This window comes from Pyrus communis, chromosome 1, assembly GCF_041283825.1.
Source record: "Pyrus communis isolate YQ-2024b chromosome 1, ASM4128382v1, whole genome shotgun sequence".
Classification (NCBI taxonomy): Eukaryota; Viridiplantae; Streptophyta; class Magnoliopsida; order Rosales; family Rosaceae; genus Pyrus; species Pyrus communis.
In genome coordinates this window covers 11,103,282-11,129,852 of record NC_142565.1, presented here as the reverse complement: position 1 = coordinate 11,129,852, position 26,571 = coordinate 11,103,282, and the positions used below count along the sequence as shown (strand labels likewise).

Below are 26,571 nucleotides of genomic sequence, written 5' to 3'. Positions count from 1 at the left end.
AGCAGTCTTAAACATCCTATATCTAGACAAGTATATACACAAACGGAAATGATTACAAATTTTTAATCAAAAATGAAATCCGAGAGACACATTGTATATGTAAGGTTTGTTAATTAAAACCTCACGTATACAACTTATTGTGGGTTTGGTGTCACTCATTGTATATGAAAGGTTCTGTTTGTGCGTATTAAGGGGCTTACAGCTCATCACCATCTAACACTGAGGCTGGCATTGATGGTGACAAGTTGGAAACCGACACGAACCTTACAAGTATCTTTATCATTGCCTAAACAGGCTTAAACTGAGAAAGAAAGAATATATATATTTTTGAAGTAACACTAATGATATATCTTGTTTTTACAAGCAAAGCAATAGTAATGAATTATGCTTCCTATAAGAAATTAAGAATGAAGAACAAATTATTTGAATTGTACAATTGCAACCAAATTCGGTGTACGTCCTAAAAAAATATGTAACTAAGCAGGAAAAGGATTTAAATTATTGAACATACAGCAAAAATGGTAGGAGAAATATGAGCTTCAGAAACCTGGAGATAACTTAAAGATGTTAGTCACGTAATCCTCCCGGGGCATTATCTCCACGTTGTAGGTTGATGATGGTTCCTACTGGTATCACCTTTGCTAGTATCAGAAGTACCTTCATTCAAGTGTTTGTCGTTTATCTTCACAACGATGTGATTGTCCTGTTGAGAATCAAGGTCTTTTCTGGACGTATCTCTACCAGGTCGGTGTTCCTGCAAGTCAATGACAAAATGGATAAGTAATTACATATCAAGAACAGACGGCGATCAAGAATCATGAGATTAGTTTTCAATTATACATACATCACGGAATAGCAAGTCATCAGCCTCGAGCATGTGGATCACATGTCCCATTTTTGGCCTTTTTGTGGCATCAGGATCAACGCATCGAAGAGCAACCAACAGAGCACGTTTAAGTGCTTTTGAAGCAGGCATCTCGGGCAGCTTGGGATCAACCACATCCTCTGCTTTTCGTTTCCCAACCATGGTTTTTAACCATTCAACTAGATTCACCTGATAATATTCATTAAGTTCAACTTATAGTTAGTAGCAGCGAAAGAAAACTTGATATATGAGGGGTTGGGGTTGAAAGTTCAAAACCTAACCTCTCCTTGTGGTCGACCATAATCAACAGGGCTTCTCCCAGATATAAGCTCCATAATAAGTATTCCAAAGCTATAAACATCACTCTTCTCGTTCAGCATTCCCGTGCAAGCATATTCCGGTGCAACATAACTAAAGTAACCACCAAATATAAGATTCATTTTCAAACCCCAAGCACATATGACTCTTTATGCATATGTTTAGGTAAATTTGTAAATAAATTTTAAAAGAAATCAAGAACTAACCCAAATGTTCCCATCACTCGAGTTGTCACGTAACTGTTCTCAGAGCACAAGAGCTTAGCAAGACCGAAATCAGATACTTTGGGGTTCCACTGGCGATCAATTAGTATGTTGCTAGATTTCACATCACGGTGAACCACCTTTGGTTCAAGACCCTCATGAAGATAGGCCAACCTGCACAATGAGGGAACACCAAAAGGCCCTTGCATACATCAATATGGATTTCTTTTCTTAATTTTAAGGAAAAAAACGAATAGTCAAGCAAAAACTAATTTAATCTGAGTACCCTTTTGCTGTTCCCAGTATAATATTCATACGGATATCCCATGTTAGAGGGCTGACTTCACCAACATCCCCATGAAGCCACTGATCCAGATTGCCATTGTCAACGTACTCATACACAAGCATCCTACGAAAAATCAGAAGTTATATGACATCTATACACAAACCACAAGAACTGCAAACTCAAACTCAAATTAGAAGATAAAAAAATGGGTACCTGTATGCACCCTCAACACAGTATCCAAGCAACCTTACAAGATTTTTGTGTCTCACACGCCCAATGGCTTCCACCTCCACTTTAAATTCCTTCTCAGCTTGACCCCTGATTATGGACCAGTATCATAAGCAAATGCATTAGTCACATGCATAAAAGATAAGAGATATCCAAAAGCCAAGGCACAATGTAACATCAGTTAATCATTGACAATGCAGCCATACACTAAATAGTACGAACATTGACACCAAAAAGAAATTCGAGATAAGTCCAATTTGGCATGTGGGAAGAGAGAGTAAAGTGAGAAACAGATTCTGATGCCAACTTCATCAATTCAAGCTTGACTATAAGCACAAGAAACTCAAAAAGAAGATGGGTTGGGTTCATTCTTTTCAGAAAGCATGCAACTTTACAGCACAATTCTAACAAACGCAAGACAAGAATAAAGGGAAAAAAGGGATCAACCCGAAAAAGATAACCAAATGGTAAACATGCCAATTCATTCAACCAACACAGAAGTACCCTGTTTGGTTGCTGAGAAAATGCAGGAACAGAAAAATTTAAATATCCAAAAAATATATATCCAGGAAGAAAACAACAGTTCGTTGAAGTCAATTTCAAACTGTTACTCAGACCAGAAAAACTTGACACCGTTATCTTACACATAACCCATCTTTCTATCTCCGTAAGAATTGTACCACAATTATCAGATATCCAAACGCCCCTTCTATTTTTAGATTTTGAGCTTTCCTATTTTAATAAAGTTCTTCAATTTATAAAATAAAAAATACATAATTCAACTAAAATTTTCACTTAATGTCGAATATTACAACAAAAAAATTCAAAATTGATCATCAAAATCTTGTCTGATCAGAAAAACCCCACAAACCCATATCCAAATCAATCCAGAAATCACAAAATTCACATTTGAAAAAAAAGTTTCAACCTTTGAAGAAAATTTATTGAAAAAAGTACCTGTTATTCAACAAGTTCTTGACAGCGACTTTAGTCCCGTCACTGAGAATCCCACTGTAAACAATCCCATACCCTCCTTCCCCAATCACATTCTCCTCACACAGCCCATTCGTCGCCGCCTCCAGCTCTCTCAGAGTGTACCATCTCCCCCAACCCAGATGCGACACCTCCGGCCCCACCACGTTCCCGCTCCCAAATGACGCCGTCTCGCACCCGCTATTCAATGTCCCCTTGCTCTCCCCGCTCGACGCCCGGTCCGAATACACCACGACCCGGTGCTCCAGCTTCCCGATCTCCACGTGGAGGTCGTTGACGACTTCCTGGATTTCCTTCGATTTGACTGGAGTAGTGGGAGAATCGGCGGCGGAAGGCTTGGGCTGGGCCTTGTGGGCCTTGTGAGCCCGGGAGCGGTGGCGGGAGGTGAGGCAGAGGGAAAGGAGGAAGAGGGTCAGGACTATCAGAGCACCGACGAGGATTCCAATGACCACCCAGAGACGGAGCCCGAAGATTGATGTCGTTTTCGCGAGCTGCGAGTTCACAAACGCCGCGTCGTACACCGACATTGCAAATACTGCGAGAATGACTCAGACAGTTCGCTGCTTGGATTGTGGGCTCCGTCGCATTGAGTCGCCGGAGTTTTATTTCCGGCGATCAGAGAATCGTGCAAGTTTTTAGAGAGAGTTTTTGAAGGCTCAAGACAAGATGTAGTGGGAGCTTTTGTATAAATATGAAAATTGATCTGTCTTACTCTTATCTGTCTATCTGTCTGTGTGTCATTAATTTAATGTTTTTTATTTATTTATATTTGTTTTTATTTTATTTTTATTATTTTTGTGTGAGGGTTTTTATCGATGTGAGCAAAAATACTTCCTACCGTGAATTCAAAATTTTTATTGAAATTGGATGACAAGATGGAAAACATTTTTCATGTATGAAAAACACAAGTTGTAATCATGTATCATAATAAGTAAACAAATAATATATTTTTCATCATTTATTTATTTATGTTTATGACACGCAGTGTATCTGTTTGTTACCCGTTTAACGTGTTTCTTTTTTTAAGTCTTTGATATAGAGGAAAGAACGGGTGTGTCCCTTGGCCGGACGCAGACAGATGACGGTGGGACTCTCAGTGTCTCACTGGGTTTCTTCCAAATGGTGGTTGTAGAGTGAATTTTCTTGGCAGATTAGCTTGAGCTTTCAAGCAAAAGCATTTACTAACATTAATTGTTGCAACTTTGAAATTTGAATCCATCTTGATGGATTATCTGTTTTTGGATTCAAGTAAATGACTTTTCTTCTAATCAATAAGAATTTGTTTAGAAGATTAAAAAATGTCATTTGAATTCTTCATTTGATTTTCTTATTGACATGAGTTTCACCTTAGATTGAAATCTTACATTGAAACTCATATATAAGTATCAATTTAACTCAAAGGTATATATATATATATATATATATATATATATATAGGTTCTAACCTTCCGTTCCTTGGCATCTCCACGTGCTCTAATATTCTAGTAAATAAGGTGCTGAGTTTTCACACATGCATATTCTGGTTCAAAAATTTTCTCTTCCTTAAATATTGTAATAATTTCGGACATTCATCATCCCTTAGTATTAATAAATTTAAAAAGAAAATGGAAGTAATATTAGAGAAATTGCAGAAAAGTCCTTGAATTCACTATTGTACCAAAACTCCATGAAAGCATATCACCTACTTAGTTTTGAGTAGGAAAACGGGATTACACAAATCTATGGGCAAAAAAGTGACCGTTATGTATTGAGAAAATTTAAAGTGTTTATGGCACTTATGTCAGCTCTATTTGTGAGAATTTAACTTAATTATAATTAATTGAAAAGAATATCTAAGTGTCAAATTTTTATTGGTGGAAACACCACCTGGCACAAGTGTCAGGTCCTCTTAAAAATTTCTCCTACATATTAGGGTTGGTAAAGAGTATTGGATAAGTTTTATAGGTAGCAAATGACTACTCTTAAAACTCCGTAACGTTGTAAAACAATATTGTAAATTAGATTACATGTAATAATTTGTGAATTACATGTAACAACACAAATACGTTGTAAGTGATTTGGATGCTTTGTTTGGGAAATTGAAGATATATGGCCGTTTGACATGCTCACAAGATACAAACAAAACTAACGGACCTAAAGATTAGACCCATCACCATTAAAAAAAAAAAAATCATAAAAACAATAAAACCAAAACAAAGTAAGCAAAGCTTAACAACCATCAAAAGAGCAAAGAGACTAATAAACTGAAGGGCTCATAGTAGTTATGTCCTATCAACTTCCATACTAATGAATTGAGGTCCATAACCATGAATTCCAATGTACGAGATCTTGTAGTACTTAGAGATGTTTTGCATATCATACTTTAAACGTCCAATTTTAAAGCAGGTCTCAATTGCAGGTATACCTCTTCAAATAGTTAGTAGTACAACCACAAATGGATGATTGTAGTGTTGTCTTATGTTCATCGTATTTGTAAGGGTAAAGTACAAAAAACTACTTCAACTATTGGTGTCACGACATTTTCATACATTATCTTTTAAAATTGACAATGTCATACCTCGTCTTTAGAATTTGATCCAATGTTATACCTTCTGTTACTTAGCCGTTTACTTTTCAGTTAAATACTGACGTGGCTTGATTCGAGACCCACTTTCTATTAAAAAAATCATTAAAATATTATTAAAAACTAAAAAAAAATATTTAATATTTTTTTAAATATTAAAATAATAATAAAAAGTAAAAAATAAAAAAAAATTAACCCTCAGTTCGTCCCTCCCCCCCCTCCTCTCTCTTCTCCCCATCTTCATCTTCTTCTCACCACCTGCAAATCCCCAAAAGAAAAATAAAATATATTTGAAAACCCATCAACCCCCACCCCTGCGGAAGAAGAAGAAGGAGAAGGAGAAGGAGAAGGAGGAGAAGAAGAGGGAAAAAAGAAGAAGGAGGAAGAAAAAGAAAAAAAAAATCCCCCCCCCCTTCGGCGTGGAAGAAGAAGAAGGAGAAGGAGGAGGAGGAGAAAAAAAAATAATTTGAAAACCCATCAACCCCCCTGCGAAAGAAGAAGAAGAAGAAGAAGAAGGAGAAGGAGGAAGAAGAAGAAGAAGAAGAGGAAAAAAAGGAGGAGGAAGGAAAAAAAAAAAAATTTTGAAAACCATCAACCCCCCTACAGAAGAAGAAGAAGAAGAAGGAGAAGGAGAAGGAGGAAGAAGAAGAGGAAAAAAAGGAGGAAGAAAAAAAAAAAAATTGAAAACCCATCAAACCCCAAATCCACCACTTTCATCGATTCTTCACATCCTCTTCTGCACCCATCCTCCACCTTCTCTGCGCACCCATCTTCCCACCGACGGGATCTGAGTTTTTTTTTTTTTTGGGTTGCAGGGGGAGAAGAGGGAGTGGGGAGGGGGGAAACTGAGTGTGCGTTGGGGGAAGACAAATTGGATTTTTTTTTTTTTTTTTTTTTTTTTGGGTTTGCAGGTGGGGGAAGAAGATGAAGATGGGGAGAAGAGAGAGGAGGGGGGAGGGGACGGGACGGGCGAAATGAGGGTTTTTTTTTTTTTTTTAATATTATTTTATTATTTTAAAAATATTAAATAAATTTTTTTTAGTTTTTAATAATTTTTTAATGATTTTTTAATAGAAAATGGGTCCCGAATCAAGCCATGTTAGTATTTAACTGAAAAGTAAAAGGTCAAGTGATGGAAGGTATAACATTGAACCAAATTCTCAAGATGAAGTATGACATTATCAATTTTAAAAGATGAGGTATGAAAGTATTGTGACATCAATAGTTGATGTAATTTTTTGTACTTTACCCTATTTGTAATGGAGAAGCCATGGAAACATACGATAATACTATTTGACCCCAAAAGAAAGCAAGTTGTAATACGAATCCGGATCCTCTCCTAATCCTTTTGGTGAGGATCCATTTTAAATATTTTTATTTAAAATTAAAAACAAACAGTACTTGACAAAAATTGATCGCATGATGTATAAGAATGGACACGATTCACTGATTATCTGAATCCTCACTAAAAGAATTCGGAAAAGATCATGTGGGCTATAATACTCCATTTTTATAATTTATTAGAATAAATTGTTATAAAATAATAGGTTTCTAATCAAAATGTTGTGAAAGGATAACTTAGAATTTGAATTAAAAAAAAAAAAAAAAAAAACTTTGAGTGACATATGACTTGTTTGGAATTGTTTTTAAAGTAATTAAAAACGATTTTGATGAAAAGTTTTTTTTAAACTAATTCTTAGTAAAAATTTAAGTGGATTCTAAAAAATATTTTAAATGCTTTTTGTAAGAAATACATATATAACACTTCTTTAAAAAAAATACTTAAAATGCTTTTAAAACTTAAAATTATTTTCAACTAAAGTACTTTTAGTTATTGTAAAAGCATTTTCAAATGAACTATCAATGCAAGTAGTACAAGAGAATCTCATATTATTATATTCTGATTGATATGACACAGGGTCACAAAAAGCTGTGAAATAAAAAACCAACAAAATAGTGGAAATCCCTATTGGAATTGTGTGGACAACAATAAAGGCAAATAATAATGGGATTTCAAAAAGAATTTTTTGTTTATTTATTATTTATTTATGCTTTTATTAATTTTCAATATTTTCTGTGTTATTTTGGTGGGTTGTGACAGTTGGGTTTCCTTCTGGTTTGGCAAATGGTTGAAGGTGAATTATTGGGCATGATGAATAATTGTCCCAAAGTCTCTTTTTTCTTCTTTCTTTATTGTTAAGTTTAGATGTGATCATCTTCTTTGTGACAAATAAAATCAATCAATGAGGAGTATGATTTGGGATTTGGTTTACTTACTAGTGTTGTCAAACATTAGTTTCATCATTAAACATCAAAATTACTTTGGTGATTGGAAAGTTCACACATATTTAAGATCCGATGTAAAAAGTAAGAGGAAAGAGACTTTCGTGAATACTTATGTATGGATTACTTGAGCAATTCGAAAGCAATTTAACTGTTTTAAAAGCATTTTCAACCGTGTCTTTACATATTCACTTTACAAGTGCTTTCTAAAGCACTTATCAAAATAGACCATGATTTTCATTAACCAAAATGAAATGACATATTTAGGTTACACTAAAATTGGGTACCCAACATTTGGATGCCAAATTTTGTGACAATTTCTTATTTGGTACAAACAAATAATTCCTACAACAAGCATATCATAACTTGTTTTTTAGTAGAACAATAACGTTAGTAGATTAAATAATTACTTGTTAAGAGAAAGGAAAATCAGTGAGGATTCAACACGCACCAGAGTGCGTATGTATAATACTTTTCTTAACTAACGGACATCCTATCTTTCAAGGATTATCCATGCCGAAACCAATAAGAAAACGAAATCATCTAGTGCAGTTTTCACATGTGAGCAATTTATACCAGCAATAAATAATACCACAACCAACCGGCAAATCAGATGCATAATAATTTGCATGCTTCTCTGCCTCCCTCGTGTAATCTGTAAAACTTTAACATATGAATCATTTCTCCAAACGATTTCAGCATTTTAAGGACAAAAGCATCAGAGAAAGGGATTCAATTCAGACTTCGAAACAGAATTAACAGATGCTATCGTAAAATTTCAAGGAAAACGAAATATCAAGATACAACAGGGCGGAGCGCAACTACTATAAGAGCTGTTCCAACTGTTAGGCCATGCGAACATTATACACGTAAACGAAAGTTGTTTTCTGTTCACTTGTATATTTCATTCTTCACCCGTACCCCACCTTGTCCCAGGCAGAGTACTTGAACTACAAATATGGGAATAACCATCGAGTTAAACGTGACAAAGTAACAAATATGCCATTGACGACCACGAACCTAATGCTCTTTGTCAACTGAGATTGATTAACCATATTCGTGGTGATCATCCATGGGTCGCATCAGTCAGCTTTCTTGTCTGGTTTATCAATCGCAGCCAGCCTTTCGACAAGCGGAGGATGAGAATAGTGATATGCAGAGTACCAAGGATCAGTGTTCATAGCCGACAAATTCTCTTCCTGTAAAACCATTAAACTCCACTCAGTAATGCAAACATTTCAGCAACAAGGTAAGAGCACAAACAGAAACAACTAATCCACAAGCAACATTGATGAGAGAGGACATGACAAAAGCTATATGATGGCTAGAGTAAAATATAAATATAGCGGAAACAACTAATCCACAAGCATCGTAGATGACAGAGGACATGACAGAAGCTATATGTGGGGCATTCATCTGTCTGCCCTATTGAACTTATATCACCAGAAGTCGGAATTTAATGGCAAGAACTAAACGAGGAAAAAAGAAACCAACAATGCGAAAAGGAATCTTTAGTTCCAGGATAAGTTTGAAATGCTCCATGATTTTAAGTTTGTAACCAACAAAGAACACATATTAGCGTCTAAATGAAGGGAAGCATTTAGATAAATCACCTGTAGTTTAACAAGACCAGCTCGAAGTGCAGACGAATAACCAAGCTTCTTAGCAAAAGCATCAGCCTACAGTAAATTGAAAATGATAAAAGTAAGATCCGGCCGTAAAGAGAAAAAGTAAAGAAATGAAGAGGCAACTGATCAAGTACCTGAAATTCAAATGATCGGCTCACAAGGTTAAGAGCAAAGCTTACTATGTGCTGGATGGGTATTATGGTGTGCTACAAACAACAAAGTGAGGTTTAAATAAATAACACAGATATATGGAGACAGCATAGTCTTTCCTCATACAGCAGTTTCTCCCAAGTCAACCGTTTCATCATAATGATCTACAGTTTGCAAATGTTCAAAAACAAGTGATATATGGACTACATGCGCATGTGGTCTATATGTCAATTTCTACAATATCAAGTACTCAGAAACCAAAAGGTCACTACAATTGAAGAATACAAGGGAATCGGGAGTAGCCAAAAGCTATCGACACCTGAAATATGATGAGTCCAATGATCACTGGCTGCGTATCAAACCCAAAACTTTGAAACAGGCTGCTTGAGTTTCTCACTAGAGTATATCCTCCAAACTGTAAAAATGTAAGGATCTGCGCCAAAGCAGAAAAAAATGAAGCAACCAGACAACATCATATAAAGGAACTTACTTAGAGTCAACCTGAAATATCACTAATTTCTAAACTATCTAATCAGATATTTGAATACTGCACATTTCACAAGTACGACAACAAAACATTCAAATTTTAAATAATCAATAGTCTAAGAGGACATATGTCCCTTGTCCTAGTAAGCTTTGGTGAGTAGTCATAAATTTAGCCAGTAGCCTTATGCTCTAAGTTGTTATTATTCACTTAGGGTATCTTATCACGATCGATACCTGAGATGGAATATGGTTATTAGAGTCGAGCATTCCAAATTATAACAGAACAGATAAAACAGTGATCCAGATTTACAAAAAAAATTACAGCATACCTGCACAGCAATAAATGAATACATTGTGTGGTTGAGCTTCCAATGGCCTAACTCATGAGCTATAACAGCTACAATCTCCTCATCATTTTTGCACTGCAAACCATCAATTATCTCATAAGACTTTTGTGCATTAAAACGGAACAACACAATCTGAAAATAATTATCCTTTTCAACCCATAAAAAGGATAAGAGAATAGTGGATGAAGGCATTCAAGATGATTTTAAAGTGACATATATACATCCCTTTCACCACAATCAAAAAATAATTATCCTTTTCTTCCCATTAAAATTAAAGAAACTTGAAGATAAAAGGAAAACAATACTTATTGGAGGACAAATAACACAATTCCAAAAGTGATGCCTCCTCACCTGTTGAATTAATGTATCATAGAGGACGATTCTCTTGTTCTTAAAAAATCCATACATATAGGCCTGTATTGTGAGTGGTAAGATGAGTAAGTCCAAAAATATGAACAAAATTCAGGACTAAATATGGTAAAGAAATAAGATACAAGGATAAACATAGAAGGGTTAAATCCTCACATTGCTGTGACTTGACCTTGTAGATCCATCAACGACAAACAACTTCTTCAATGGAAACTTGAGAGAAGAAGCAAGTTTCTCAATTTTCTGCCTGAGCTCACCCTCTGGAAGCTATTGTCGCACATAACAAAGAAAACAATATGACGAAACCGAATATAAAAGCAGAATAAATGGACTTCAGTTAATGACAAATATTTATAACACTCACAGGGGTGAACTTGTTAAAGAGAGGGGCTATTAGAACAGGGTAGAGTGTCATCATCACAAGAGAGAGAACAAACATGAATGCCCAAAGATAGATGGCCAGGTAATCACCTCCTTTCTGCAATTACACAAGTGAACATGAAATACCACCAAAATCCTTAGGATCTAAGAACTAATGACCCATTCAAGTTACTGCAAATCAACAAAAAACTGCAAAAAAAGGTGCTTGCTAAAATGCTAATATAATTATGGTCTTACCTGTACAATTACAATTATGGCAGACACAATTGGTGGGCCGAGAATAACAGTGAGGCAAATTCCTTTAATCATGTCTCTGAAGAATAACCATATTGTTTGCTGTAAAACAGATAACAACATTATAAATAAATAAGACAAAAGAAATGGACGAAGAACATAATAATAGAAAAAACTGAAAAGTTTAATAATAGTAATGGTGATGGTAGCAGCAGCAGTCGTAATAATAGTTTGCTTAATAGAGAATGAGTAAACTAGAAACTTATAAGAGATACAACATGATAAGAAAGTCTGAGTACAAATGCAAACCTTATTAAAACCATGACGAGCTTCAACCACAAATGTGGAGTATAGAGAGAAAGGTAAATCAGTGATCTGCTCAAAAGAAACAAACTATCATTAACTTTATCCCCCAAAGTTAATATAATCTACAAAATCAGTGCAGTGAAAATACTAATGGGATAACTCATATATCTCAGATTTTCCCAGACATGATGTTAAAGCCTATATGATTTGTTTCTTAGGAACAACGTTGCCAATGATGAAAATCACATCCATCATACGAAGATTAAAAACCTTCTATGTTAAGCAATCAACTGAAATAAGTTCAAAAGCTTGTACAAACCATCACACTCTTGAAATACACCATTAAGCGTGAGCCTCAGCAGTGAGCACAATAACCCCCCCCCCCCCCCCCAAAAAAAAAAAAATAAAGGATATGAAAACGCTAGATTTATTTACTCCAATGTAGTACTAGACGTCTCAAAACATTTGAAGATGTGGCTAACAACACTTCATTAAATTTTTCAGCATCTGCAATGCAGACAAAGAAAATAAACACAATACTATCTTACATGCTAAGAGAGGGATATCACATTCGCACCTGTGACCAAATCATAACACCACCCAAAAATGCAAGTGTATGCCAGATTTCATTTTCAGCATTGAGGCCAGCTAAAGCCACGAAATCTGCTGATCTCTGCAATTATTGAAAACATGAAGTTAATATAATAAATATGATTTGCAGCAAAGAGGGAGGGCTCCCAATTACTAACCTTCCAAAACCAAGGCAACACCCGAAAGAACAAAATTGCTGAGTCCATCAGTATTGTCACAAACTCATGAACAAAATGGAAGCGGCTGAAAGTCAAAGAAAGATACATTAGAGCAACACAACCGTGAATGTGCACACCTAACAAAATTAAATGAGAATGAAAATGAAAATTACGATATACCTTTTATCAAGACTATAGGCTCGTGACTTCTCAAACTTTTCTTGGCTGATTACTCCTTCCAAAGTTTTAGGAAGGGTTGGAAGTTTGTGAGCAGCATGTTGGCGCAAATCCAAATAAGTCTCGAAAAAGTACAATGATATCATAAAACCTGTAATATGTATTAGAAAAGAAGAGAAACAGTTATAGGCATTTTTCTAACCAGCTCTATCATTTGACAGATTTGAGCTGAACTATTCCAGATACCAGTAAAAACTGAGTCTTTAAAGCATAATTGCATCTCCAATCCAGAAACTATGCAATTTCAGTAGCAAAATAGTACTAAAACTCAGTTCTATTAAGCATAAGGGTTCATACTTTACGGAAAGAAAGGGGTAACCAATTCGGGTTGCCTGTCCAGAATTCGATAAAACCCAACAGTTATAACTTCAATCCGAACAAAAGTATCCACATTTTCCTAGAAACCAAACAAAATTTCTTCTATCTGAAAACATGAAAATCAATAAATCCAAACACCCACAAAGAAAGCCCGGTCCGAGCTCATCACAATAATCGCCATTAGAGAACAAAGATACAAACTTCAACTTCAAAAAAGCCCTAACATTTAATTAAAATCAAAACTGAAACAAAAAGATTAAACTTTCTGATTAAACACGATGCGCAAGACTAAACTCAATGAGTTCCCAGTCCCAGAAGAAACAAAAATTACATGAATTCTTTAAAACCTAAAATTAATTCAGCACAGTTATCAGAATAATAGGCAATGAAGACGAAGAAGATGGTGGCTCTCGATCGAAGCGAGCAGCTCAGAAAATTAATAAAGAAAAATTACAGGAGAAAAACAAACGAGAGAATTCGAAAAAGATGGAGGGAGAGAAGGAAATGGAGAAGTACCGATAACAGCTTCCAAGAACGGGAAAGCCATGGCTGACTAGCAAGGTGCAGAGAGAGAGAGGTTTTGACGAATTGAACCGTGTGTGGTGCGAATATATAGAATAGGAGACGGACTGGATCTTACCCGACTCAATTTTGAGACCCGAGATATTTTTGATAAATCTTGTAAGCAAAACCCTATTCAATCTTCTTTTTGGTGCCCTACCTGAACCCGGACGATGACGCTCGGGTTCAGGTCAAGACACCCGCTTTTAGGACTTCTTACTCAGCCCTAGGGATTGACCAAGAACTCGATGTATGAGATTGAATTTGAGACTTTTTTTTTTTTTTTTTTTTTTAACAATCGATATTATCTACACTAAATGACAGATTCTAAGAATCAAAGAGTTGGGACCAAACTTGGAATCCGCTTTAGAAGCCCATTGCCAAGGATCATACATGGGAACTTTGTATCTAAGCTCAGCCTCAATAACTTGATACCCATTACTAAAGTTGAAGACCCGACATTTTAGGTCGAACTACATGACGGAAAATTTGGAACAGTGACCTAATTTTCAAACCTAAAGTCACAAGTCAATAATTAAAAGTAGTTTTTTTAGGCGAATAGTTAAAATAGTTATCCTTCATATTTAATGTAAATATATCGTCGTATAAATTTTTTGGTATTATTCTCATATTTGAATCCCATTGAAAACGTTATTAGCCATATTGAGACGAGGAGACAAATTCCATAACTTTGCAATCCTCTTCCCCCAAATCCCATCACATTGTCAAAATATTTCATTCAAACACAACCTTAATTTTTATTTTGAGGTGACAAAATTGAAACCCACATGTAAGCTTAGGGATGCGAGCAAAGTACTGTTCCAAGAAAGGGAAATATGAGAAGCAAGTTTTCCATCAAGGACTTTTCCCTGTATATACAAAGAAAACATAACATATTGTAATCATGTTTACACTTCTTTTTGTAAAGTTCATGCATGCCCTAATGGGGTGGTATCAAATTCACCGACCTTTTTGGGACTTTAACTAATAAAACAAACACATATAATCATGATTCACGATCACTGTCATAAAACAACTTACGTAGAATGAATTCATCACCATATGGTGTTTCAATTCAATAATGTAATATCATGTCATTTAGAGTGAAACATATGATATTGTAGTATTAGCAAGGTTCTAAAAGACGATGGGCGCTAGTCGAAGGGTGAGTTGGGGTCCAGTGCTTAGGCGGACTTAAATAAATATATTATATATCGTATAAATAAGTGTTAGCTTATAGTTAAAAAATACATAATTGCAAAATAGAGTGACATATAGGGCCCGTTTGTTTGATAGGATTAAGGAGGACTGGACTGGACTGGACTATAGTCCCTTGTTTGGTCTGCTGCAGGATTAGGTTTAATGACGTTAGGTGGGACTCGCTCGGATTATACACCTCCTTACGAGGTCTTAACGAGGATCCCCAATTTCGGGCGGACTCGTAAGCCAAGAGAAAATCGCGAGAGAGTGACTTCTTGCTCGTCCTCATCTCTGCGTCTTCCCTCATCGTCGTCCTTGCCCTCCCTCATCGTCGTCTTCCTCACCCTCATCTCTGTGTCTTCCTCACCCTCATCTCTACGTCTTCCTTCATCTGCATCTGCTCGCCCTCATCTGCTTCGAGTTGTCTGGTAAACTTCGAATCTTCGATTTATTTCGTCATTTGTTTTGCAGATCGTGATATTACTGAGCTTTATTTGATTTTGTTGTTTTGGGTTTGAGAAATTTTGAATCATAGACCTCTGCACTTGAACAAATTAGGGTTTTGATTTTTAGGTCAAATTGAGATTAGAATTTGGGGTTTTCATATTTCAACTTTTCTTTCAAATCTGAACTTAGAAACCATGCATGGCCATAAAATCGACAAGTTTCTTTTGCATAAGGGACATATACTTCCATCTCTGTTATGTTAGCATAAATTTGTGTGGTTTTTCGTTTTTATGTTCTTGGTTCAAGAATCTTTACCAGTTTCTTTTTTTTATTTTATTAAATTGCATGTAGGGTTGGATGTTTGGGAATTGTTTGGATGAGAAATTATGTGAGCTGAAGAAATTTTTGTTATGCACTCTTTAATGGTTTGTGGTTATGTTCAAACTCGTATCCTCTGTTTGGTTTTGTTTCTGCATTTTTTTTATTTCCTTTTACCTTCTTCAGACCACCTTGTTTGAATGGCATTGGAGATAGGCAGGAAGCAATTCCATATGTCCTGTCAATGCCCAATGATATTACAATGTGAATGTTTTGTACCGTGTGAGGTTGATGCTGAACTGCAATATTCTATGGTTGTTGGTTGCAGAGAAGAGGAGCATAAACTGAAGTGGGCAGTGCTCAGAACCTAAGGGAAAACAAGTAACAAACGACTCAAAACCCTCGAGTCTAGAAGAAGGTATATTTCCTAAAACCTTAGATCAATTTTGGACATAATGTAGTCCTTGGATGTGTGAAAGTCTGCGTTGCATCTCTGTGAATATGACAGAATGTAGTCCTTGGATATATAATGTCCTTATTTCTATCACCCTTAATAACAGTAAATATTACATACATAGGGGTACTTGAGATTGATTAGAGCATCTGAACTTCACTAAAATTCACTGTCAATCTGCAACCTTGGTAGAAGTAGCATGCTTAGCTTGTTGTGTTCTTAATATACTCAAATTTTATTTTGGTTTGTCGAAGGAAGGTAATCGAATGTTGTATGGATTCATTTTGTTGTTTATAGAACTTATATACTGATAGGAATTCAATCTTTGGAAATGTTGATAAGTGATGTCGTTCTCGACAATTCTAGAAGTTAGCCTCACCATGGTATGTAGCTACTTTGATGCTGGATGTAAACACAATAATGACACTTTTCTGTCTTTCCAATGAAATATTATAGCTGAATGGCTCTCTATTTTAACAGATATTTTCGGGGCTTCTTGAATTGGCTTTATAAGTATACCTAGAAACTTTGTACTTGTTTCAGTTTGCTTTTGATATTTGCGGTAATGTTGTTTTATCAGCTGATATAGCATAGCTGGATTATATTATTTGGTTTGTTCTTTGTGCCAGATGGAAAGCGTGCAGTACCATAATGTCCTTAATTTTTTTTCCTTTTTTTTTTTTTTTTGTTTAGATAGATATGGATCGAAGGAAGCTTTTATTGATCTTATTGTTAGAGATGTCTCATTTAGAGACAATTTGCATTTGTACGATTCTTGTGTTGCTGATGCTAAGGGCAAAACAGAGACATGTTGAACGACGCACCTTGACTAACCGTTCACTTGTTAGACGAGAGATTAGTTTGTGTTATCTGAATGGTATAATAGGGAATACTGATGTTGAATGTGTCAACGAATTGAGAATGGATAGAAGGACTTTTGACATATTATGTGACTTACTTCGTCAAGATGGGAGGGTAAAAACGGATGGTTTGGTCTCTGTAGAGGAGCAGGTGTGTATGACTTTACAAATACTAGCACATCATACTAAGAATCGTAGTGTTGGTGGTAGATTTTATAGGTCGGGAGAGACTATAAGTAGGTATTTCAATAGTGTATTGCAAGGAATTTTGCGATTACAAGGTATCCTACTAAAAGTCCCTCAACCTGTGCCTATTGATTCTACAGATCCTAGGTGGCAATGTTTTAAGGTATGTTGATAATTATTTTCATTTTCCCGAAACTTTAACTCTTCATTCCCTTTGTATAAATTAACAAAAGCTTACTTTTTTGTTTAGAATTGCTTGGGAGCATTAGATGGAACACACATTGATGTGCATGTACCTGAAATTGACAAACCAAGATACCGAACTAGAAAGGGTCAAGTCGCAACTAATGTATTAGGTGTGTGTTCAGGAGATATGCAGTTCATATATGTGTTTCCGGGGTGGGAGGGTTCCGCATCAGACTCTAGAGTGCTACATGATGCAATTACTAGGCCTAATGGTTTTAAGGTACCAGCGGGTAAGACTATTAGTTAGTCTCAACTTTGTAAGTTAGGTCTAGTTTTGTTTGTGAACTACAAAATACTAATATAAGGTCTTTTTTTTTTATTAGGTTATTATTACCTTGTAGATGGTGGTTATACAAATGGTGAAGGATTCCTTGCACCCTATAGAGGAATACCTTATCATTTATCTGAATGGGAGGGACGAACACCTTCTAATAAGGAAGAATATTTTAACATGAAGCATTCTAAGGCAAAGAATGTAATTGAACGTTGTTTTGGCTTGCTAAAAGGAAGGTGGGGGATACTAAGGAGTCCATCTTTCTATCCGATAAGGACACAAGGTCGAATAATTACCGCTTGTTGCCTACTACACAATCTTATTAGGCAAGAGATGTCTGTAGATCCAATGGAGAATGTGCCAATAATAGAATATGGACAAAATACAGAAGAAGGTGAATATGTTGGTAGTGTTGAAACATCTGACCAGTGGACTGCAAAGAGGAATGCCATGGCTCAGGAAATGTATAATTAGTGGAGAGCAATTAGGAACCAGCAACCGAACTAGCTATATGTGTTAATGATAAGATTTTATTTTAGTTTTCCTTTTTATCATGCATATGTTGGATATTAGCAAAATGATTACATTGCTCATCAGTGAATGTCGTTTGATTTATTGATTGGATGGTATGCAAATTAATTGGATATTATGCAAATAGATTGGATATTATGCAAATTGATTGGATATTATGCGAATTGATTCTTTGTATTGTATTTTAGAACATTCAAATATTTTTTGTTTAGGTATGGATAACCACAATAATTTGAATGTTTCTCAAGAGCCAAAAGGAAGAAGGCGTAAATGGGAAGCATTTGAGGAAGAAGTATTACTATCCGTTCTTGAGGATTTTGTTGCTCGGAAGCAACGATGTGACACAGGTGCTTTCAAACAAGGTACTTTGATTGAAATAGCAAAAGCTGTCAATGTTTTATGTCCTAATTCAAATATAAAGGCAACTCCACATATTGAATCAAAGTTGAAGAAATGGAAAAAAACATATAGTTTGGTCCTTGACATGATAAACACAAGTGGATTTGCATGGAATGATGTCAAAAAGTGTGTTGAAGTTGACAGTGATGACGCATGGCAAACTTATGTGCAGGTTCATATCCTATTTTATTTATACATTAGTTATATTCTTGCTGCTATATTTGTTATGCATGCTAAATTTTAGTTTTGCTATGTTGATATAATCTTAGAAAAATAAAGAAGCCGATGGATGGAGAAGCAAACCTTTTCCACTGTACAATAGATTTGCATATATATTTGGAAAAGATCGGGCTACGGGTAATGTAGCCGAAACCCCTGTTGAAATGATGGAGGAACAAAGTCATGATCAGGTTGGTGCAAGTGATATTGGAGGTGAAAATGTTGTATCTTCAATGAACCAACAAAGCACCCCATCTGAAAATAGCCAAAGAAAGAGGAAAAGAGCTATGGGAAGTTCAAGTGATGGAACCAAGGCAATTATTAGTGGATTGAAAGAATTTTATGTTGAAAGTGGGAAGAAGATGCAAATGGTAACTAAAGCTTTAGTTCAAGGTACTGCAAATCATACTGACATAGCTAACGAACTTGAAGCAATGGGTCTTTCTCCTATGGATCAAATTGATGCATTGACTCTTATTTTGGAAAAACCACAAAATGTGGGAGTGTTCAGGGCAATCAATTCGGAACTCAAGAAAGTGTTCATCCAAAGGCTTTTAAGCGACAAAGCAAGCGGATGAGTATATTATGTGGTGCCCTTAGATATGGATGTATTTTATTAATCGTACAATCTTAGGTTATGGCTTCTAACTTAGCTTTGCACTATGAGGTATTTTGGCTAATGTTAACTAGGATTTTGTAAATTATGGAGATCTACTTTGGAATGCTATACTATAGTTAACTGGCATTTTGTAAAATATTCTGGATGAAAATTTAGTGAATGATGCATTTGTCGGACTAAGAAATCCTTGGATCAAGTTATGTTGATATAAGTATTTGATGGCTAATGACGTTTAATGTGTGATAAGAAGACAAATTAAATCAACTTAAGGGCAAGTTGTGGATTGATTACAATAACAATTCAGGAGATTAAACTCAGGGCAATGTGCCTAAATATTTGTAGTAATTTGTAAGATTGTTACTCCCATTTCAATTTCAATGCTGCTACACCTATGCCAACCCCAATTCCAATTCCAAACCCTCCAATTTTTAGGGCGTTGGACACATGTATTGGAGCTATTAAAATAGAACAATAATGTAATCCTAGTCTAAGCAAACACAAATATGGTGAATAATACTGTTTTCATTATCCTGCTTCTTAGTCCGACACTGCACCAAACGCTTCACTAAGTTAGTCCAGCTTAGTCTAGTCTAAGCCAATCCAACTTAGTCCCTGCAGCTAGTCCAGTCCGAAACAGTTCGGTGCAACAAACGGGCCCATAGAGTATAAAATATTAGAACATAATGAAAATATGGGAGAATAAGCATATAATGTGTGTTTATCTAAATATTCAACGTCTCTTACAATTTATTTAGAACAATGAGTATCAAATAAACGCCACATTAATAGTAATGAACTTATTCCATACAAGTCATTTATGCTATTGTTAGCGAATACAATCATAACTGTGTATAACTTCATTAAATGAGCGAATCATACAAAGTACACTCTTGTCATGCAATCTCCTCAAATAGATTTCGCTCCCACTCACATGCTTGTAGTTCGATGAAGGCCGTCGGATACAACTACGATTTTTTAATACGCCTGCACTTATCCTTAAAATTAAGTTACAAGCACATAAACCATCAAAGTGCTAATCATAATTTTGAGAAAATTGGCCATAGCTTGTCAGTCATGACCTCCCTTTCCATGTTTGGAGTATGATTCAATTTAATCCTAATTTTCCGCAATTAGCAATACTAACCACCATCAAATCTTCAACCACCTGATTTCTTAGGCCAAAACCTACGACTCGGCTTTAGAATTTGCTTCAGTAGAACCATTTTAGGAACATTCCAGTGCTCTACATGCCTGAAAATTTCCATAAACATTCACTAATTATATGTCACAATGTTGGAAAGATAGAAGAAGTTACATTGTTTTAACAAAGTTACCTGCACACTTTTCCTGAGACCGCATCAAAGTAATACTCTGTGTATCCACTTGCTGCAACGTTTCTCAATAGTCAGATACACTACTATTTTATGTGTTATAATACAAGCAACAAACAAATTTATAACGTGAGTGGATAGGTGTCACCAAATGACGATGCGGCTAATTGAACGTAACTTAATGAAAAAGGAGGAGAAACTAGTTAAACGAAAGGTTTTGTTATGTGGATAAGTTATGAGGATTTTAGAGCTCAATAGGATTGAAGCGAAACCTTACCAGATAGAATGGGCCTCCAAGGGAATGTTAAGATACAACTAAATCTCCAGTGACCAATTCCCTTATCCTGTGTGACCAAATAATTAATCAAAGTTTAATGACAGATTTATAGAAAGCATGGGAATGATATTATCTTATAAAAAAATACTTCTGCACATAAACGCTTTTGCTGAAAATGTTTGTTTTTTTTAACACAAGAAAAAAATTTATTACAAATTCATGTGTTTTTTTAAACAAAAGGACTTACTCAATATTCACATTTTCGCGATGTACTAAATATAGTTTTCAAAAAAACTTATAAGTTTTTCCAACAAACGAAGCATTAAAAGGGAAATGCAAAATTTGTATATGGTGATGTGAATTACCTCAAAATCTTCCCACTTCATAAGCTTCATATTTGACTTGACTAAAAGTGATCCAAAATTAGTGCAGTTCCTCTTGAAACGTTGCAGGCCTCTGAACGAACTTGCTGGATCAGCAAACTCACAATCCTCCTCATATGCATCAAGCCTAAGGTTCCCTGGCAACCAAACGTTGTTAAGTTGGCGGGTTATCGGATTCGGATCCTATTCGGATCAACGAACACAACATTAAGAAACACACAAGAGAAAGAAAGAGAGAGGCCAATGAAATCCAATTGGGTTCTGAGAATACCTGTGACGAAGTATGATCTCTCAAAGTCTTCTTTGATGGATTTAACTACCACCGCACGATCAACCGCTCCCGAACCGTCTCTTGCAAGCTCGAGGGCGGGATCAGGAGGAGGTTCGGATGTAGACGGTGGCCGGAAAAACGACGTGGCAATTCCAAGAAGCTCGGAGCTGTACCAGGCCACCTTAAGCAGTGCGTTTTGAGGTTGAGATTCTTTGTCGGTTGGGGAGTTAGTTGTTCGGTTTTCTGCTCTGCAACGAAATCTGTAGCCGTTGTGAGGAGGGCTTGGCGGGAAACTGAGGTGGTGTTGGTGTTGGGCGGTGAGGCCGGGAGGAATGGAAGCGTAGGAGAAAAAATGCGCCATTTTGGAGAGAGAGAGAGAGAGAGAGAGAGAGAGAGAGAGGAGAGAGAGAGAGAGAGAGAGAATTGGTGGTTTATATTTGAGTTCTGTGAAGTTTGTACAGAAGTCGCTTATTATCTAAAGACCTCAGTGAATGGCAACCATAAATAATTTAGAACAAAAAGAAATACGAACAAATAAAATTGATTATAAATTTTTTATTAAATCAGAATAAGAGAGAAAACGAAGTTAATGAACTCATAATAACTGGTTATACCTTTTTAAACGGCTTATTGTCTGCTTAATATCTTAATTCGATTTAATAATTAAAATTTCAAAACAGCACCACTTCCGCATATTTACTCCGTCATGCCCATCTTTCTTCTCCTGTGACACATCAGATGACGAGAGAGATAGGCACAAGGGGAGGCAGCACCTAAGATTCAGTCTCCATTGAGGCTTTGCTATTTTACAATTACCAAACAAGTCGATGCAATCAAAGCTGGAAAACATACAGGAAAACTAGCAAAGCTGGAAAACGGAAGATTATACGAGCGTGAAGCAAAAAAAAAAGTATCTAACGGACAACACACCAGCATACACTGGATCGGATTCAGCTGCTTCGGTTTGACTATGCTGGAGATTGTAAGAATAGTTAGAAGTTCGTGATCAGTTTACGAGCTGCGATTCTCTTACAGTTTGCGAGCTTCGGTTATGTTAGTCGCTTGTATGTATAAATAAAGCTGTACTCTCCGTCTGATTGATTATTTGATGAGAAAAAACCTTCCGGTTCATTTTCTTTCCAGCAGCCGAACTGATGCTTAGCTTGCTTCATCTGCACACTCTTTGATTTCTTCGATAAGGCGCCAGGTACAAGTTCCACGGTTGACTTCAGCATATCATTTCGATTGCAGAAGGTAATATACAAAACTTCCTAGGCAGGAATCCTAGATGTTCGCCGTCAGATTGAACATAAATGCTGCCACTGCCTGAAATGTCTTCCAACTCAATAGAATACACGCTGAAAAAAGAAAAAAAAAACATAAATGGGATCCAAAGACAAATTGCTACACGTAATAGCTGCAGATGGATTAACTCATGGGCAACCAATTCAAAGCATTTGATTCCTCACATTATGCATGCTGATGTGATGAAACAAGCAGTGAGAGAGAGAGAGAGAGAGACAGGAGTAAGTTATTGTGTAACGTAATGCAACTCGACCTAGTAAGGCCTACCTTCTTGAAGATACATTTTTCATTGTTAGATGCATCCCATTGTAGAGCTTATGTAGCTTCAGAATAAAGTCATACCACTTGAAGCCTTGAAGGATCACAACCTGCTAAGAAAGTTTATAACAAAGATCAAATGTACTCGCAAAGACACTGCAATGTATAAAGTTTCTTTTTAAAGCAAAAAAAATTATTGCAAATAGTTAGGAAGGTTAAGTGCAGAAAAACAAATCCACCTCAAAATTGCCGCTGCGAGGGTCAGCATTTGGTGTAATTTTCATACCACCACCAAAGTATTTTGCATTTCCAACACAAAGGGCAGTTACTTGAGAGTATACTTCCCACTCCCCTTCATTGACCTAAACAAAAAACATTCTATTAAGCAAAACAAAAGGTACAAGAGGGGAAATTGCATGCGTGTGACATACAGACTATTAGTGCTCAATATTACAAATATTGACCTTGATTTTAAGGTCCTGATTACGGTGCCCAACAAAAGCTTTTAATGAACCAATAACGTAGCACAAGTTTCCAAATCTCTTGTAACTAGAAGCATGGAATCCTGCTTTTGCACTCCTGCAACATATCCCCAAAAAAATGGCAATAAGACTTACTAAGATCGGCATCTGCCTTTGTTGACGTTAATTTGTCAACATTTCCAAGTTAACCTTACAAATGAATGTCAGCAACATTAGCAAAGTAATGAGGTTCTCCATCGTCTCCACTAATAACACCAACATCAATCTGTGATCTCTGCCCTGCAGAAGACAATATTATAAATGACCAACTAAGTGCAAAACTGAAAGCGAACAAAAATATACAATAAAAAGAACAAATTAACTACGCCTAACTACCTAAGCAATCAAGAGAGAGAGATAACCTTTGGCTATACGGTCAATGGCTTCATGGGGATCATTTTTCCTGATAAAACAACAAACAGTCAACAATCTAAAACAAGTGTATGCATAGAAAACTTATATAAAATGATAACTGGCTGGAAACACATGAGCTAACCAGCCAAATGTTCTGGCAAAATCAGATCCAGTCCCCAAAGGAATGAGCTGTAGAAAGCACAGAATAAATTATTTCCCTTCAGAAATCCAAAACATCCAAACCAGGCAGTTAAGGGATCAACTCAACTTGTCATACGCAATCACTGAAGTTAGCTTTACATAGAACAATAAACAATTGGAAACTGAGATTACTAGACTCTCATGGTAAACACTTACACCAAGTGCAGTTGAATGGGTGGCATCCCTATCATAATTAGTAACAGTTTTTCCTGCCCAAAAGAATCCATTAACAACCTGTTCATCACAAGCCAATGCAGACGAGTGAGACTATTATCAAATACTATTAAATTAGCAACACTGCTCAATATTGCAGGTTATTAATATCAGACAGTTTCATAGAAACTTTTTGAATACAAGGGTTAATTGTAATTTATTTAACTATCTCCGTACCAGACAAAATGCCTCATCATAAAGATGGTAAAAAATCTTGTCAGCAAAAGTCAATTGCAGAATATGAAGGACCCAGGGAAGGAGGTAAAATGTGATTGACTCTAAATGACACCATCTTTCCATGAAAATTATGATATTAGAGAAAATTTCACCTCATGCAGAGTTCCATCTCCTCCCACCGCGATTACAGCATCAGCTCCCTCACGTATGGCCTGCATACCATAAGAATTGTAGAAGCCATATTAAACCAATCTTCCATTAGAGAAACTGGATTCATGTCAGGCTCAAATAATAGAAGCACCAAATCCCACCTCCCTCGTTATGTCAATTGCATGAGACGGGCCTGATGTTAAAGATTCACATATCTGCCCATAACATAAACAAGTGAATTAGATAAGCTCAAATAAATGAGCGAAACACAAACACACACATACGATCACCAAATCCACTGAGTTAAGATGCATTTAGCAGTTCTACAAATTTACAAAATGCACACAAGTGTGGTGACTAGTATTGGTAAAGTGATTGGTTAAAACTTGTGGTGTACCAGCAAGACCCAAAGATTGAAGCAAAAAGCGAAGAAATTTCAAACCGCACAGCACTTGGGACAAACATTGAAAATGATTCCCAGGGCATGAGTTTCATGGATATACATATGATCTAAGATTTTGACCCAAAAAAACCTATGATCTAAGATAACATAGGATTTCCAGTTTTCTTGCCAAGCAAGATAAATTAATCCAAATTAATACAAGCAATGCATGTAAACCCAAAATTAACATAAAATTAATGGGTACGAATCATCAACCTCCATGGAATTAGTCAGAAGGAAAATTGGATAATTGGGTCCAGCTAAAAAAGAAACAAATGGTAATAAACCAAAGAAAGGAAAATTGGTAAGAAACTCACATTGCAATCAGCACCAAGGCGAGACCTTAGATATGGAAGCAGCTTCTTCCACTCCTTCCCAGTCCTCCCATTCGCACCTGCTCCAATTTCCCATTTCAATAATCCACAAAACTTATAAAAACAGAGAGATAGATAGAGAGAGAGAGAGAGAGAGAGAGAGACAGAGAGAGAGAGAGAGACTGCTAGGATTGACGACGAAAACGAGGTCATGACGGCGAGACGAGGAAGACCCACTTCGCAAAATGGAGCGGTCAACGCTCAGGTCAGGAGCTTTGGGGAGTTCTGCTCTCACAGCCCACGGTGTCGCCGTTGAAACTCTCACTCCTCCGCCTACTGCTACTCCTCCACCGCCTCCGAATGCTAACAGATTAGTGCCCATCTTTTCTTTTTGAAGCTTTGGTTTTGGTTTTGTGGTTTATCCTGATTTGCCTAACTTCGCAGAGAAAATCAGGGTTTTAATTTTGTATAATCAAGCTTATTAGAATTTAGAACAATGCGTTTCTCGAATCTCTTCATACCATCGAAAAATTCCTAGACGGAATTACACGCTTATTCTTAGCCTACCCTTCTGGAACTGGATTCTAATTCTCTTTGTTTTCTGCGACTCAAAATTTGTCATTTATTCTTTCGCTCATTTTTTATTTGTAAATTTATAGGACGCCGCCTAAAATATATATGGAACCTAACACCATTCAAAACTTAACCGAGCGTAATGAAGTTTTTTTTTCATGCACTTAATTATTCTAAAGTGTTGAGTTTTTATTAATGCGTCGTGATTAAAAACTTCGCTCTCTTCTGAATTAATGTTTAGAGTAATGCATTTCTCGAATCTCTTCATACCATTTAAAAATTTAGAATTATATGTTTAGAGTAGTGTTAGGGAGACCAAATTTTTTAAACTAAATGATGTGTCGCCAATAAAAAATAAACACCTTAATCAACACTTATGCAAAATAATTCAATCATTTACAACCATATAATTTAGTTTGCAAATTTAGTTTAAAAAATTTGATCTCTCAAGTATTACTCATATGTTTATTCTTAGATACGTTCTTGGAACTCAATTTTAATTCACTTTGCTTCCTGTAACTCAAAATTCATCATTTTATTTCC

At 36.0% G+C, this 26,571-nt stretch overlaps 5 protein-coding genes across 10 annotated transcripts; 1 reads left to right on the top strand and 4 right to left on the bottom strand.

The window, feature by feature from the left end:
* Positions 1 to 302: 302 nt before the first annotated feature.
* Positions 303 to 3,629, bottom strand: LOC137720249 (putative serine/threonine-protein kinase At1g01540). The gene is made up of 7 exons (XM_068459290.2): positions 2,858 to 3,629; positions 1,886 to 1,990; positions 1,673 to 1,795; positions 1,390 to 1,560; positions 1,147 to 1,276; positions 845 to 1,054; positions 303 to 754 (listed from the first exon to the last, which is right to left on the bottom strand). The coding sequence occupies exons 1-7, from the start codon at positions 3,418 to 3,420 to the stop codon at positions 593 to 595; spliced, it is 1,464 nt and encodes a 487-aa protein (XP_068315391.2). The 5' UTR covers positions 3,421 to 3,629; the 3' UTR covers positions 303 to 592.
* A 4,828-nt stretch (positions 3,630 to 8,457) lies between these two features.
* Positions 8,458 to 13,921, bottom strand: ATSTE24 (Peptidase family M48 family protein). Of its 2 annotated transcripts, XM_068459693.2 has the most exons (14): positions 13,461 to 13,921; positions 12,570 to 12,717; positions 12,390 to 12,474; positions 12,218 to 12,313; positions 11,644 to 11,709; positions 11,338 to 11,436; positions 11,084 to 11,197; positions 10,876 to 10,986; positions 10,702 to 10,764; positions 10,333 to 10,425; positions 9,837 to 9,950; positions 9,502 to 9,573; positions 9,353 to 9,418; positions 8,458 to 8,938 (listed from the first exon to the last, which is right to left on the bottom strand). In XM_068459693.2, exons 1-14 carry the CDS (start codon positions 13,489 to 13,491, stop codon positions 8,822 to 8,824), a joined length of 1,275 nt encoding a protein of 424 aa, XP_068315794.1. In that variant the 5' UTR covers positions 13,492 to 13,921; the 3' UTR covers positions 8,458 to 8,821. The 2 variants fall into 2 exon arrangements, with proteins under 2 accessions (XP_068315794.1, XP_088553302.1); XM_088697176.1 differs by lacking the exon at positions 9,502 to 9,573 and having other exon boundaries at positions 13,461 to 13,614.
* Positions 13,922 to 16,623: 2,702 nt separating this feature from the next.
* LOC137708768 (uncharacterized) lies at positions 16,624 to 19,217 on the top strand. Its single transcript, XM_088681363.1, has 4 exons — positions 16,624 to 17,133; positions 17,221 to 17,446; positions 18,234 to 18,592; positions 18,690 to 19,217. The coding sequence occupies exons 1-4, from the start codon at positions 16,624 to 16,626 to the stop codon at positions 19,215 to 19,217; spliced, it is 1,623 nt and encodes a 540-aa protein (XP_088537489.1).
* Positions 19,218 to 19,950: 733 nt separating this feature from the next.
* Positions 19,951 to 22,134, bottom strand: LOC137720297 (Nuclear transport factor 2 (NTF2) family protein). The gene is made up of 5 exons (XM_068459347.2): positions 21,521 to 22,134; positions 21,232 to 21,386; positions 20,867 to 20,933; positions 20,593 to 20,644; positions 19,951 to 20,509 (listed from the first exon to the last, which is right to left on the bottom strand). The coding sequence occupies exons 1-5, from the start codon at positions 21,879 to 21,881 to the stop codon at positions 20,416 to 20,418; spliced, it is 729 nt and encodes a 242-aa protein (XP_068315448.2). The 5' UTR covers positions 21,882 to 22,134; the 3' UTR covers positions 19,951 to 20,415.
* A 246-nt stretch (positions 22,135 to 22,380) lies between these two features.
* Positions 22,381 to 26,141, bottom strand: LOC137720298 (sphingoid long-chain bases kinase 2, mitochondrial). Of its 5 annotated transcripts, none has more exons than XM_088697156.1 (13): positions 25,977 to 26,104; positions 25,639 to 25,891; positions 25,459 to 25,535; positions 24,861 to 24,914; positions 24,702 to 24,761; positions 24,292 to 24,393; positions 24,101 to 24,147; positions 23,967 to 24,007; positions 23,760 to 23,844; positions 23,548 to 23,662; positions 23,323 to 23,445; positions 23,093 to 23,196; positions 22,381 to 22,878 (listed from the first exon to the last, which is right to left on the bottom strand). In XM_088697156.1, the coding sequence occupies exons 2-13, from the start codon at positions 25,835 to 25,837 to the stop codon at positions 22,749 to 22,751; spliced, it is 1,137 nt and encodes a 378-aa protein (XP_088553282.1). In that variant the 5' UTR covers positions 25,838 to 25,891; positions 25,977 to 26,104; the 3' UTR covers positions 22,381 to 22,748. The 5 variants fall into 5 exon arrangements, with proteins under 5 accessions (XP_088553282.1, XP_088553297.1, XP_068315449.2 ...); XM_088697171.1 differs by having other exon boundaries at positions 23,093 to 23,193; positions 24,316 to 24,393; XM_068459348.2 differs by having other exon boundaries at positions 23,093 to 23,193; positions 24,316 to 24,393; positions 25,639 to 26,141.
* Between the last annotated feature and the right edge of the window lie 430 nt (positions 26,142 to 26,571).